The sequence below is a fragment of the Pygocentrus nattereri genome, chromosome 8, assembly GCF_015220715.1.
Source record: "Pygocentrus nattereri isolate fPygNat1 chromosome 8, fPygNat1.pri, whole genome shotgun sequence".
In the NCBI taxonomy this organism is placed as follows: Eukaryota; Metazoa; Chordata; class Actinopteri; order Characiformes; family Serrasalmidae; genus Pygocentrus; species Pygocentrus nattereri.
Window position 1 is genome coordinate 18,277,728 of NC_051218.1, and position 15,422 is coordinate 18,293,149.

At 39.1% G+C, this 15,422-nt stretch overlaps 1 protein-coding gene across 2 annotated transcripts in view; it reads right to left on the bottom strand.

The window, feature by feature from the left end:
* Positions 1-490: 490 nt before the first annotated feature.
* Positions 491-15,422, bottom strand: part of sorbs2b (sorbin and SH3 domain containing 2b) — a 74,561-nt gene continuing 59,629 nt past the window's right edge. For both annotated transcript variants that reach the window (XM_037540813.1, XM_037540814.1), the window contains exons 23-29: positions 15,207-15,398; positions 10,348-11,178; positions 8,169-8,348; positions 6,183-6,296; positions 5,116-5,162; positions 4,815-4,921; positions 491-2,755 (exon numbers count right to left, since the gene is read on the bottom strand). In XM_037540813.1, coding sequence (XP_037396710.1) covers positions 2,694-2,755; positions 4,815-4,921; positions 5,116-5,162; positions 6,183-6,296; positions 8,169-8,348; positions 10,348-11,178; positions 15,207-15,398 — 1,533 coding nt within the window. In that variant the 3' untranslated portion in view covers positions 491-2,693. The remainder of the gene's footprint in view (positions 2,756-4,814; positions 4,922-5,115; positions 5,163-6,182; positions 6,297-8,168; positions 8,349-10,347; positions 11,179-15,206; positions 15,399-15,422) is intronic.

Below are 15,422 nucleotides of genomic sequence, written 5' to 3' on the forward strand. Positions count from 1 at the left end.
TTCTTTCAGCGAGAGAGAAAACCCAGGCTGCTGTCTACTGACGTTCTGATTATTGTGTTGCCATAGCGGCGAGTGGGATGTTGTGTGGTTGTTTACAGACGGGGGTGAAAGAGGGGACCAGAAGCCACTTCTTCACCTAACACAACCAGCCAATGGAAATACAGGCACCTAACCAAGGAACACTAAAAAAAAAATCATTGTAAAATTACAGCAAATTACTGACTGCTAGAATCATTATTACTTCTACAGTAATTTAAGGTACCTTATTAACAGTATATAAAAGTAAAATGGCAACAATATACATTTGGACCACAAAATTACTATGATGTAGCTGTATTCTGCTGTATTTCAACATAACAACTGTAAAAGCAATGCAACTAAGAAGCCAGATACACATTTACAAATGAATATATGATTTTATTATATTATAATAATATAGTTATAATAATATAGTTATAATAATAACTGAAAACGACCCACTGCAAAAACATTAGTTCAGACTCTGTTTATTAATGTACTGTTTCACAGAGAAAAAAAAGAAAGATATACAAAAATAAACATTGGCCTTGACATGTAATAGATTGCTTTCACTGTTCCTAGAGGTGTTCTCCCGGTAGAAGTCCATATGCTGTACACAAAGGGGAAGACATTGAAAAGAGTCATATATGGTGGAGAGTATAACCTCAGTAGCTATAGTGTCTAAATATGTGATTCAACACTGTAGGGTGGTACTATCCATCCACCATTGAGTTTAAGCCAGCTATTTTTAGCCAATCATGATTGTTGCAAAACAACACCCCTGATCAGTTGAAGAGACCAACATGATTACTAAGGTTGAAAACCAAACGTGCTGCTTTCTGCTGTCTAAATGTCAAGTTACCATTACACAAGGAACTCTCACATACATTTTAGCCTCTTACACAGCAATTACAGACATTTCACACTTGATTTTAGTTAAGTGTTAGATTACATTCTACACTGAATTGCATAAAGGATATTTGGCAAGATTCTGCACCAGGTGCACCCTATTACCGCAGGTTACACCTTTGCTTGACATGGTGCTTAAGGGTGGAAGACAAGGGGTCTAGTTTAATCAAGCGTAGACAGTGCTCAAATAACCAAGACCACAAATGGAAACCACTGTGGTGGAAGTGGGTGATTACAATACCAGTTGAGATCAATGATTTTTCATCTATTGCTTAGCACTAACTTCATCTTCATCTCTGCAGTAAAGCATCGTTGTCTTATCATGGCAGTGGTCACTGAACACAAATTAAAACTTGTACATTAAATCTGAAGGTAAATGAGAGTAATTTTGCTTTGATAATTTATGTAGTAATGTGCACATGTAATTAAAGTTATTGATACACTCTGGTAGCCCGAACAGTATGACAACAGAAAGGAGTCTGTAAAAGAACATGAAGCTGTATAATGCCTCAAATACTAATAGCACTCATCACATTATTGCAGATGACCTTTGCTACACTGACCTGGAATCAAACGACTTGTTATTTAGTCTATGTGTATTTTATATAATTGAAATTGTACAAATAAACATGATAAACAACAGGTTTAATAGCCAAGAAATTCTGGACACAAAATACATTTAGAAGATACAAATGAACAGAATATATTATGTATATAATTTTGAATGAAAATAAAACTTCTGACCAATCAAACAAAATAGATTATTTAAAAAAAAAGAACACTTGTTCACTCAAACAAAATTCATACATACATAATGGGCCATATCACTTGCAAGACACATTATGATAACTTACACTGCTTTTTTTGACTCAAAAATAAGAGAGTACAGTGTGCAAGATCATTCGGCATAAAATCAGTCATAGGCAGTAGACATTACCATTTCAATTAATTTATAATTGTATTCACCCCCCCCCCCCCCCCACACTCACTGTCTAAAATGGATGTTAAGGACTATTGAAATGTATAAAATATTACTTCTTTTGACCTAAAAAATACCATAAACATTTTCCTCTGTAAAATCCAGATTCTTATAGGAATGTCTGGAGGGACAGAAAACAGAACCATAGAAAATCAAGACGTTTAATCTGAATCTGATGTTTGAGGAACCACCTTGTTTGAGGAAGTGCATGTTGCAAGTAGGAGTGGTCATCTCAAACCATCCTACTCAGCATGACACTGCACTACTGTTAAATCTAGATCTAGATAAGATCAGGCATCAGGTCCAGGTTAGCAGGGGCATTTCCTTTTTCTGAAAACAACAGAACATTCCTAAGCTACGGTACCACACCCTTCCAATGTACCCCAAACAAGAAAAAATATATATGCCTCTCAATAAATAAAAGATAAATAGGGCACTTGGTTTCTTCTTCACTTTGAAATTCGTCAGCTTTTACTAAAAAGCAGACATACAGATTTTATTAAATGAAAAACAATGTTAAAAATGTAGGCAACCAAAAAAAGCCATCTCTTAAAGTCTTTGCAGTTCTGTGTTTATGTAATTGCTTCAGAGTTGAGTGCTCCAAGTTCTCCAACAATTCAGTGTGCTTGGTGTAGTAATCCACTCCAGTCTGTTTTCCATGTGCCATGCAGTGTTGTGTTGGCTGGAGCATGAGGGAGGGTTTGTCTCAGCAGACAGAAAGGTGACAATTTCAATCTATTCTTTGTTGTTTTAGGGTCTGCAGATGAATACAGAGTGTTGCCCAAAGTCATATCCGCTTCACATAGTTTCCAGGAAAGGTTCCAAAAAACTTGCTCCGCCTGGACGTTCCTGAAAATATACAGAATAATATAAGGGACAAAGTTCAGAGAAGCCTCACTTATACACTTATACAATTTCATAACAAAATTTGTCTTTAATCTCTTAATGGCCAAGGTCCACTGATGGGCCCAAATATTTATTGTATACTTCTATAACGTAAGAATAGCTTGGACAGTTTGCATTGAAGTCCCTGTAGTTGCTGAATAATAAGCTTTAGTATGTAATACGCCTGAGATTTTAAGGGGTTAAGAAATCCAGCATTTGCTAACAGGTTACTAACAAATACTTAAAACTCAGGTGCTAAACTGATATGGAATTGAATGCACAAGAACAAGCTTTTCACATGTTTCTAGCAATTCAGGCTCAAAATGGGAGGCCAAAAATGGATATAGACTGGTTATAATGTGCTCTCTTATCTTGACTCTGTTCTAGCTGTTTGAATATATATTTTTATTATCTTTTTCTGTAATAAAGAAGATAAGCACATAAAGTATACATATGAGTATAGCTATGCTGAAAGGCATCTGGGAAGATTATATTGGTTTGTGGACCAGTCACTGTAATGTAATAAACATAGTGGGCCTGGTGCTTGCTGGGTCCTCAAAAAGGGCAAATGCAACATTTTATAAATTATCACTTACATGTCAAGATCACATCTGTGCATGCTAGAGGACCCTGTCTTGTACATTTTGGTGTTTTCCTGCTCTAACACTGATCTGATCCAACTAATCAGCTTATTAACAAGCACTGCCGAGCAAGCACTCTAGGGCAGGGGTCTCAAAGTGCCGGCCCGCGGGCCACATCTGGCCCGCAATGCATTTTCATACGGCCCCTCACGGGTTAACAAAATAAGCATAAATCTGGCCAAATCATCACAATTCAATTATTCATGCTTTATTATGTTCATTTTTATATTTGATCTTAACTTGTTGTATTTTGGTGGGGTTTTTTTTTTGTTTTTTGTGTGTGTGTGTGTGTTTGTGTGTGTGTGTTTTTGCTTACGCAGCGTTGCCTGGTGATTACCAACCCAATCCACTCGTAGGCTGTACGTCTCTACGCATGTGTGCTCACCATTCCCGGCAAAAACATTCTGTTAGCCAAAATGTCTCTTTCAAAACTCTCAAAAAATAAAAGAAAAGTTGACTTGAAGCACAGACCATTTCAAGAGAGGTGGACGATCGATTATTTGTTGAGTTTAACTCAACCGCCACTTGTCTGATATGCAAGGAGAAAGTTGCCGTACTTAAGGAGTAAAATCTTAGGCCTCATTATACCACTAAACATGCAGAGCAGTATGCTAGGTATGAGGGAGAGGAGAGGGAGGGACGAGTCGCTCAGCTTCGCAAAGATCGTTCCCTGCAGCAAAACAATTTCCAGTGAGCAAGAGAAAGAAAGTGATGCTGCAGTTGAGGCATGTGGACAGTCCCCCAGTAATGCTTCAGATGGAGCTTATAGATCTGCAAGGCAGCACTGATCTCAAAACAAAATTTAGGAAAGCACAAGGAAAACAGGATATTGTTGGACAGTTCCTAAGAGAGCTACCCCCATCCTTCCCAAAGCTGTTGAAGTTGTTCACCCGAGTCCTGTGTCTCTTTGGGAGTACATATGTGTGTGAAAAGCTCTTCTCAACTGTGAAACTTAATAAATCCAAGCACAGATCCAGACTGACCGATGCCCATCTCCAATCCATCATCAGAGTGTCCACTGCAAACTCACTTAAAGCAAATGTGGCTCATTTGTGTCAGAAGAAGCACTGTCAAGTTTCTGGTACCAAGCACTGAGCAAGCACGCACAAAGCAAACACTGAACAAAATGTATTTGAATTTCTGTATGTGTACATAGTTATTATATATTAAAATAGTTGATTTTCCTTTTTCCCACTGCTTTTTGTCGCGAACCTTTAATCTGGCCCCTCATCGAAAACACAGCTTGGTTAGTGGCCCCCAGGTAATTTGAGTTCGAGACCCCTGCTCTAGGGCCTTGGCTGGTAACTGCTGCAGTAGAACACTGTAGTCTGTCAACAGTGCCATCTAGTGGTGAAAACAGAGTACAGAGTATGCAGACTTACCCACAAACCACCCATCATCACATTTCTCCATCACATCAACAATATCTCCTTCCTTCAGTTCCAGCTCATCTTCATTGCGTGGCATGTAATTGTATACAGCCTGAAACCTGGCAAACCAGATGGTTGCACTGTTATATTCAGTGTGGGAGAAAAATATTTGTTCAATACTAAGAATATAACACAATTCAAATGCACATTAGTATCCATCCTGAGCACAATATCAAGAATGACTCTCCTAGCTTAACGCAGTACAATAAAAGTACAAGTATGTTACATAAAGGAACAATGAAAAGACACTCACGGTTCACCACTTTGCAGAGGATCTTGTACATAAGCTGGCCGCTGAGACTGAAACAGAAAAAAAAAAGATAGACATAATATAAGCACTTCTGTCTCTTACTCCTCTGAACTGTATGTTCAACTCTTACTGAGGTGAAGCACTGAACACAAAGGCAAATACCAGTCAAGTGCCACAGGTCAGGCCAGGATCAAATGTGTACCTGAACTATTACATTTATATACACTTATATACACAAAGCACAAATGATCAGATACACATGAAACCGAGGTCAACCAGGGGCCAAGAACTGTTTCTAAGCCCATAACCAGACGGTGGTAAAACAAATGGATGCTTTGTCTAATAATCTCTTTTGTATAGTCTGATTGAAGGACTTGGAACCAGTAGAATTATGCCTGACATCCCAAAAAGGAGGACTGTACTCCCCTTGTCTGGAGGGACTTGGGGGGAATAGGCCGCATGTCTAGCTCTGGGGAGAACACCATGTTTAAGCTGTGTGCACAGGAAAGATACATAGCAAAAAAGGCCCTTATGCACATTTAAGCTATTCAGCTAAGAGTGTATCTAAAGCGCAAACACATACATATCAACGTGAGTTGTTCCTGATTTTAAAAAGCCATCCTGATTGATGCTCGTGCACACACACATGGCCAACATGCGCAGTGAATATAGCACGAATGACCATTCTGTTTTTCAGCCTCACAATGCATGAAAGCACACAAAGACAAGCTGATAAAATATGCCTATGTCACAGCAACATTCAAAACTATATTAATTGGTACTGAAATATGAATTACAATGTAACAGAAGAACAACTGTCTATGTTTAGCAGCTTTCATCATGCTTGAAGGCAAAACTCAGTAATGATGGGCAACATTAAGAATCCCTGTATGTTAATTTTATGCAAGTAACATGTGTAATGCATTAGTTTTATAGCTAACATGCCTGAATATTGTATGACATGACAAATACTAGCATGGTTTTGTGCATCGACTTCGGTATAAGTCAAAACCCTCCATTTCCTTGAGCTCCATTTGCTAATGCCACACACGGCGCATGAGTTCTCGTACCCTATGAGATGGCGAAAAGTTTTGCCCTCTAACAGGCGATCCGCAGGACCTCCTAGACATCACAGGGCTACGAGGGGGCTTACCAACAACCACAACATCACGCCTTAACACAGGCTGAAAGAACCAGAAGCAGGAGAGGCTTCCATCAGGGTAATAGTCAGAATCACAAACACTATCCACACATAACAGAACAAACATAAAAAAGCTCACACCTATTGTAGAGTCAGTAGGTGATGGAACAACATAGTAAATGAAAAAGAAATACAATATTAGGATCATGCAAAATTATAACACGCCATTTGAAGGTTTAATTAAGTCATCTGCAAACCTGTTTCTGAGTTGTGAAATAATTAATAAAAACAAAGTATAGTAAATTCTGTTTGACCTGTATTAAACCAAAAACAAAAGATACTTGATGTTTTACCTCATTCATTTTTTTAAAATATACACTCATTCCAAATTTGACTCCTGCAACCATTATGCTTTAACAACACTTAACAAATGTTTGGGAACTGAACACATAAACTAATCCAAAATCTATGCACACTCAAAAGCACAAAAAATTCTGCAGTTCATAAACATAATTTATCTAACGTAGACTTTTCCTTAGGACTTTTCTCAAGAACAAATTTGTCTAGAAGGCAGCATGTTTCTCCAAATTGAGCATTTATTTTCCAGCTTTAATTGTACCTTCAAAGGTGTGCAAGTTAATCATTTCATTGGCACTAATGCGTCCCCATGATGCTGGCTTTTCAACTTTATTCTGGTAACAATCTGGATCATTCTTTTCTTATAGAGCCCAGAAAATCCATCCATCCATCCATTTTCTAAGCCGCTTCTCCGTCAGGGTTGCGGGGCCAGAAAATCCAATGTTCATTATATCCATAAACATCCATAAACAATCTAAAAGGTGAATACACATTTCTACTCTGCATCAGTTTCTCTCAACACTGTTGACATATGGCGTCCAAAACTTTTACAGACAACGGTTTGTTAAAGTATTACAGGGCCCATGATATTTATCTATGATAGATGCACGGCAGTTTTTGAGGGACTGAAGGTCTGTGGTGTTTATGCAGGGTGAAATACCTAAAATAGTTGCAAACACTCATTAAGGAACATTGTTCTTAAACTGTTCTTGGCAAAGTGGTGAGCTTTGACCTATCATAAAGGACTAAGCTCATAAAGGACAATGCTTTTCCTGGATGGTCCCCAAGCATAACTGCAGCATCTGTTTCGTTTTTAACTTTTCATAACATCCCCAGTCTTAAATAGCTCCTGTCACAACTGTGTTGGAACGTGTTGCAGGCATCAATTTCAGAATTAGCATACATTTATCAAAAAAAAAAAAAAAAAAAAAAAAAAAAATATATATATATATATATATATATATATATATATATATATATGTGTGTGTGTGTGTGTGTGTAAGGCAAAACATTTAATATCTTTCTTTGTATTGTTTTTGTTTAAATTTAGGTCAAGTTGATAATGTGATAAAGTGATAATCACTGTGTCCTGTTTTTATCAAGAAGTATTACATACTGTCCCAACCTGTTTGGGTTTGAAGTTTGTACCAACTACACTATCATTACAGTTTTATATGCCGAGCACATACTATGTGCACATTCTTTTCTGTTTACACAGAACTTATTATGTGCCCAGCTGTCCTGTCCCATTACCCTTTATAGACTACTAGTAATCTTTCTGTTTCCAAATCAGTGGACACAGTTGTAAGGGGCACGCTTGTAAAGCTAATAAAAGGATACTGAGGCAGGATGTGCTAGGACTAAGAGAAATATGTCTTAGAAAAATACCCTATCAATCACTAGACTCTAACTGTAGACATGACTCAGCACACATGGGTACAGATCAAGCAAGTTAATTAGGGTTTGTTAATGTGTGAATTATGCACACAGGGTCAGAGGATAAGGGACTTTAGAAATGCAGACACCACTCAGTTACTGTCGAGCACCTTCTCTTTACCTTGACTTTGGGGGAACGGAGCTGTTTGGAGGAAGGAGGAGGGGAGTGGGATACTGTGGGGAGTGGTGGGGTTGAGCGGGGGGAAGGGGGGGAGAATTTGGGCGAGGCGGGGGGTGTTGTGGAGGTCTGAGAGGAAGGGGGAGAGGGATGCATAGAAGAACTCTGGGTAACGTCTGCCTGCTAGAAAAAAGGGTGCAACACTTACTTTATAATGTTACAAAAGTAAACATTTGATTTAGCTAAAGCATTTATGTTTTTGCCCTCATGCAAATCCTAAAGTCCTTTCATAATGTTTTTCATACACGTGTGTGTTCATAATGGAAAATGCAACAAATTACAGTACACTGTTAATAACTGTATTAACCACTAAAAATGAATTGTGGGATGTTGCACACCTTTTACACTCATAGCGGAAGATTTTGAAATATTCAAAATTTCAAATGAGAGGTGGATGTCCTTGTCCTGTATTTCTATATGACATTATTTGCTTTAGCCTATTAGCATCATTTAATAATTATACAGAATTATTAAATTAAATAATTTTTTCTTCTCAAAATTCTACACACTACCCCATAATGACAAAGTGAAAAAAGTTTGTTTAAATGTTTTGCAGATTTATTGAAAATAAAAAACAAAAACAAAAAAAAAATCACATGTACATAAGTATTCACAGCCTTTGCCATGACACTCAAAATTGAGTTCTGATGCATCCTTTGTCTGATCATCCTTCAGTTGTTTTGACAACTTGACTGGAGACCAACTGTGGTAAATCCAGTTGATTGGACATGATTCGGAAAGGCACATCTGTCTATATATGGTCCCATAGTTGACAGTACATGACAACACAGACCAATCCATGAGGTCCAAGGACTTGTCTGTAGACCTCAGAGACAGGATTGTATTGGGGCACAGATCTGGGGAAGGGTACAGAAAAATTTCTGCAACGTTGAAGGTCCCAATGAGCACAGTGTCCTCCATCATCCGTAAATGAAAGAAGTTTGGAACCACCAGGACTCTTCCTAGAGCTGGCTGCCCGGCAAAGTGATCGGGGTAGAAGGGCCTTATTCAGGGAGGTGACCTAGAACCCAAGGGTCACACTGACAGAGTTTCAGCATTGCTCTGTGGAGAGAGGATAAACTTCCAGAAGGACAACATTTCTGTAGCACTCTACTAATCAGGCTTGTATGGTAGAGTGGCCAGATGGAAGTCACTCCTCAGTAAAAGGCACAAGACAGCCCGCTTGGAGTTTACCAAAAGGCACCTGAAGGACTCTCAGACCATGAGAAACAAAATTCTCTGGTCTGATGAAACAAAGATTGAAGTCTTTGGCCTGAATACCAAGCATCATGTCTAGAGGAAACCAGGCACCGCTCATCACCTGGCCAATACCATCCCTACAGTGAAGCATGGTGGTGGCAGCATCATACTGTGGGGTTGTTTTTCAGCAGCAGGAACTGGGAGACTAGTCAGGGTTGAGGCAAAGATGAATGTAGCAATGTACAGAGACCTCCTTGAAGAAAACCTGCTCCAGAAGGCTTTGGACCTCAGACTGGGAAGAAGGTTCATCTTTCCACAGGACCCCAAGTACACAGCCAAGATGACAAAGGAATAGCTTCAGGACAACTCTGTAAATGTTCTTGAGTGGCCCAGCCGGAGCCCAGACTTGAACCCGATTGAACATCCCTGGTGAGATCTGAAAATGGCTGTGCACTGATGCTCCACCTCCAACATGATGGAGCTTGAGAGGTTCTGCAAAAAAGGATGGGAGAAACTGCCCAAAAAAACATATGCCAAGCTTGTAGCATCATGCTCAAAAAGACTTGAGGCTGTAATTGCTGCCAAAGGTGCTTCAACAAAGTATTGAGCAAAAGCTGTGAATACTTATGTACATGTTATTTTTTTTGTTTTGTTTTTTTATTTGTAATAATTTTGCAAAACATTCAAACAAAATTTTTTCACTTTGTAATTATGGGGTATTGTGTGTAGAATTTTGAGCAGAAAAATGTATCCATTTTGGAATAAGGCTGTAACATAACAAAATATGGAAAAAGTGAAGCACTGCGAATACTTTCCGGATGCAATGTACATAAATGTGCACTAGTGGGGTTATTCAAGATCACTTTCTGCTGTTGTTAGTGTTGTCACGGAAAGCAAATCACACAACCAAACCAAAAGCTACCTGAAGTTCTGACAACTCATCACGGACTGGGCAAACTGGAGTAAAGGTGTTTGGTAGTTGGGGCTCTGAGCAAGCCCTGCTGGCTTCGCTCGGCTCCTCCTCTATGAACAATTTTGGTAGCTCCTCTGTCAGAGTTGTAGGCGCCGGTCTATAGTAACCTGCTTCTTCCATAGTGGGGCTCTTTGACTGGCTGGCTTGGATGATGGACACCAGCTCTTCACACACATCATCCTCAGCTTCTCTGGAGGACAGCGTGTACTTACTGGACAAGGGGTGTTCGTGGGGCTCATAAACAACCAGGTCAACTGGGCTGCAAGATTTTGGTGATTCTGACTTGGTGGAGCTGCAGCTATCTTTCATATCTGAGAAGGGCTGCTCTTTTTCAAGTGTGCCTATAAGCCTCTGGCCTATAGGTACCTCTATGACACTGTCGGGCCTGGAACTGGAGCTGAAGGTGGGAGAGATGGGAGAAGGTGTGAAGGAGGTGGAGGTGAGGTAAGGCTGGGGGGAAGGGCTGGGGTTGGGGGACATGTAGGAGCTGATAGGAATGAAGTGACCCTCTTTGAGTGCTGGGGTGAGGTTGCAGGGTGTGAGGGCTGGCGAATGACCAAGGATAGGCAGCTGCAGCCTCTCGTTATCGTGATGGAAGCTGGAGGGTAAAGGAGGGGGTGTCGGGGCAGGTGTGGCAGAGGGAGACAAGCCCAGAGTGAGGGAGAGCCACTCGCCCGTCACAGCCTGCAGGTGAGCTGCTCTCTGAGTGCTGTGGGAGAGCGAGGGGTGCTGGTGGGAAGAGGAGAAGGAGGAGCTGGGTGTGGGGCGTGAAGATGATGGCTTAGGAAAGAGAGAGAGAGAAAGGGCATGAAAGATGAAAGTAAAGGTACAGACTTGTGAAAAGAAGCAGGTAAAAGGAGATGAAAGAACTAACTGATGACTATAAGCATTACTTTGTCTATACACTTTCATTATTTGTTAGCTACTATAGCCTCGTAGCTCTTTTGCAAAACTAAAAAACCCAACTTCAGACCAAACATTGTTCTAATGATGAAATACACTTGCACTTTATTGGGAACACTATACTAATACTGAGCAGTGGCTCCCTTTGCTCTCAGAACAGTCTCAGCTCTACATGGCATGTTGGAAACATTCCTTTGAGATTCTGGTCCATGTTCACATGATGTACCAAGCAATTCCTGAAGCTTGTTTCAGGTGCAGGTTATGTTTTTCCAGTCTTCAACTGTCATGTTTTGTGCCCCCTGCAGCTTTCTGTTGCTGGTTGACAGAAGTGGAACCCGATATGGTCTTCTGCTGTTGTATCCTATCTGCCACAAGGTTTGATGTGTTGCTTTTCACAATTGCTGCTCATCATAATTGTACAGAGTGGCTATCTGAGTTAATATGGGCTTTCTGTCAGTTTAAACCAGCCTGGCTATTCTCGGTTGACCTTTTTCATCAATGAGGTGTTTCTGTATACAGAACTGGCACTCAGAACAGAACTGTTTTTACTTTATTGCAATATTCTGAGTTTCTATAGAAACTGTTGTGTGTGAAAATGTCAAGAGATCAGCATTTATGGAAATGGAAACCAACCCATCAACTCAACTGATGCAACTGAAAGTTAGTCATGTCTTTAATATGTGCTGTTAGACTACCTCATACCACTCAGTGCCTGCTGTCTGTAAATACAGCGAATCTGCCTCATATGCCATGTGAATATGTAAATATCTATCTCTATCTATCTAAATAGATATACTTTTATACTTTATTTTCTCTTGTACTTTAACTTATGTCTAGATTCATTTAATAAATAAATAATGATGTAAACTGATTTGATGTGAAATGCACCAACTTAGAGTCAGAAGTGTTCAAGACGGTGGCAATAGGAACCAGACATCTGAAGCATTTAATGCCTCTAAAAGCTCCCTCACAGAAAGTCATGAAATGGCACAAGGTACAGCTTTCTATTTCAAGGATCTTTAAATAAACCTTATGGCCATTTGCTGACGATTGAAGCCCCTTTTGCTTTTGCACAGAGCCAAGGCCTTGTAAATGACAATTCTCCTGAGCATTTCCTTGCATTTGGCAAGGAAATGTTTAGGAATATGCTGCCTGATGCCTGAGACATTGCTGTATGAGAGTTTTGAGTTTTAACCAAAAACATACTTTAAAAAAAGTTCAAAGCAAATGTGTACATGCAAGGTATTATAATATGACACAGCAATAAATAAATCAATTTTTCAGATTTACTATTTTAACATTATCAAAATAACATATAAAATGGCTATTAATGCATTGTAGACATTGCAATCCCTGATTACTATCACCACCACTATTAAAAAGACAAACTAGCATAAGTCATTAAGCTTTCCTACAACACACATTTCACTTTAAACCACTCTGAATTACTTGACAACTGAACTATGCGGAAAGTTGAAAAATTTGTGGACTTTCCTTTTAACATCTGACATGTGAGTAAAGCCAGAGTAGAGCGATAAGTAGTAAATAAACCACCTGTGCATCACATTGTGGTACAGGAAATAGCCACAAGGTGGTGCACTGTGTTTAGTTTTCCTTATTGATTAAACTTATCTCATACTTAAAACAAAACCAAGCAGAACTGAACTTTTTGCATATCTGGATATATACTGAACTAATTATACAAAAATACATATAACAATAATTTATGTATAAAACAATTAAACTAGATAACAAAAGCAGATGCAAGGTTTAATCCAAGCTAATTAGCCATAAACTGTGCATTAACTCAAAAAGAAACAGGTACAGTACTGTTTCTAAATCTAAAGTTTGTCTACTGGATTATTCGGATAGTGAAGTCTGCAAAGCCACAGTGTCAGTTCTATTACCTTCTGTAGAAACCACCAGTAGAAGAACAGTGGAACCCAGCACGTGCACACAGCTGCAAGCCACGTATGACAGTTTTCAGACTGTAATTAGCCCGATCTGGCGATTGGCAGGGCAGGGTAATTAAGCCGATCTAAGATAGGTCTGCTTAAACTCAAGTCATGTGAGCAGAGGATCAAGCCACTAGTGCTCAGTGCTTTGGATGGAATTACAATTCAAGGGCACTTAATCTGAACTAACAGAGTTAAGGCAGAGCTAATCTAGAGATGACAGGAGTGCTTTACTGAGGTGTCTGGCTCTCAGCCAAACAAGGTCCAATTAATCCAAGGCACATAAATGCTACTGAGACAACTTTGTGAGTGGGTTAATCCTGTCACCTTCATACATTCAAAGGAACTCTGTGCTCTGCTTCATATACAATATGAGCAAGAGATTGTATTTCTTCCGTCACCTTTCTTAATCCAATGAACCCTTAGAAGTCTAGAGTTATTACGGGCATTTTGCTATGCTAGTAGGCTAGTAGAATTTAAATTCACAGAAAAACTATTTTGTTGCTGGTACATATATAAAAATATTCTTTTATGATGCTGCTTCTGTACTTCATATTTTTCAAACAATTTAAAGTGCACTACAAATAATAAAAGTCAAACTGTCAAGAAGAGAACATTTTTTGAAAGACTTATGAGAGCTATAGATGATTTTGTAACATTTGATACATTTGTTTTTTGTTCTTTCTAGAAAAGTTAAAATATTTAATAAAACATCTAAAATACCTCCTGGTATTTTGCTTATAACATTTTAATCTACACCATATGTGATGCATTATATTAGAACATTATATTATATTATATTATATTAAAATAACAAGTGATTTCTAACTTTCTAACCGTAGAGTAATTATGTAATTATGAAAACAAATTAGATTTATATTTAGCAGATTTGAGACTGTACTTCTGAATTTGTGTCAGCCCTTCAGTCAAAAGAGCATTTATGACGTCAGACACTAATGTTGGCCAAGAAGGCCTGACTCACAATCGATGTTCCAGTTCATCCCAAAAGTGTTCAGTGGGGTTCAGCTGCTTGGTCATAAGAGTCTATTTTACAAAGCTCATGTTGCACACATCTAGTGCTGATGGTGCTTCCAGAGGCAGACTAGAACACTGTAGAGGATAGATGATTTTTATGTGCTACATTCTTTAGCACTTGGCGTCCACACTTAGTATCTATCACTTTGAGACTGAGCTGTTGTTGCTCCTATATGCTTTCATTTCACCATAATAGCACTTACAGTTAACCAGGGCAGACTGAGGATGAAAGAAATTTAACCAGCTGAAAAGATGGCATCTTGTGACAGTGCCATGTTTAAAGTCTATGAGCACTTCATTATGATCCATTCTATTGCCAGTGTTTGCAAGACTATGTGCTTGGGTTTATGCACCTGTTAGCAATGCGTGTGGCTAAAACACCTGAACTCCAAAATTAGGAGGGGTGTCCTATACTTTTGACCATATAGTTTTATTTATCTTCTACTTGCAAAAACACAGGTGGTATTTATTGAAACATTAGCATCTGCAATTCAGACCAATTTAATGAGCTAAAAGTGAAAAATAATACAGAAAAAATTTGCTTCGTTATCATGCACTGTAAAAGTGAAAAGGCCAGAGGTTGATTTGAAACGCTCCTGAGATTTGAACTGATGAACGTTATCTACTCTGTGATTTATTTCAAGCAAATAATTTATCTCACTTAAATTAAAACAATTAAACTGTTAGTTACTAAATGAAGCACATTTTATAGGTTGAACAACAAAATGTTATTTAACAGTGTGTGCAATAACTGTGACTTCTAAGGGTTAACACTTGTATTTTGTAAGTAGTCCTCTAGCTCATTGTCACTCAGGCAATAGACTTTATCATTCTGTATGTCCATGCAGGAGCCCCTGGTGTGAGTAAAGCTCGTGAGTGACATATTGGGGAATGAGATTGCTGGTGAAGGCTTACCCTGCCGTGCACTCGGTCACTGGAGACACTACGGGGGAGAGAGCCTCCAGGAGGCTGGCCAGGACTTTTTACAGGGGATTTCTTGATGACGTCCACATAAGACACTGGAAAGATGCCCTGTTTATTTGTCTCTGGGATCCTGCCCTCGAACCAGTTCTGATCCACCTGTCGCAGCAGTATAACATGCTCACCCTGGAAGACATCAGTAGTAGTATA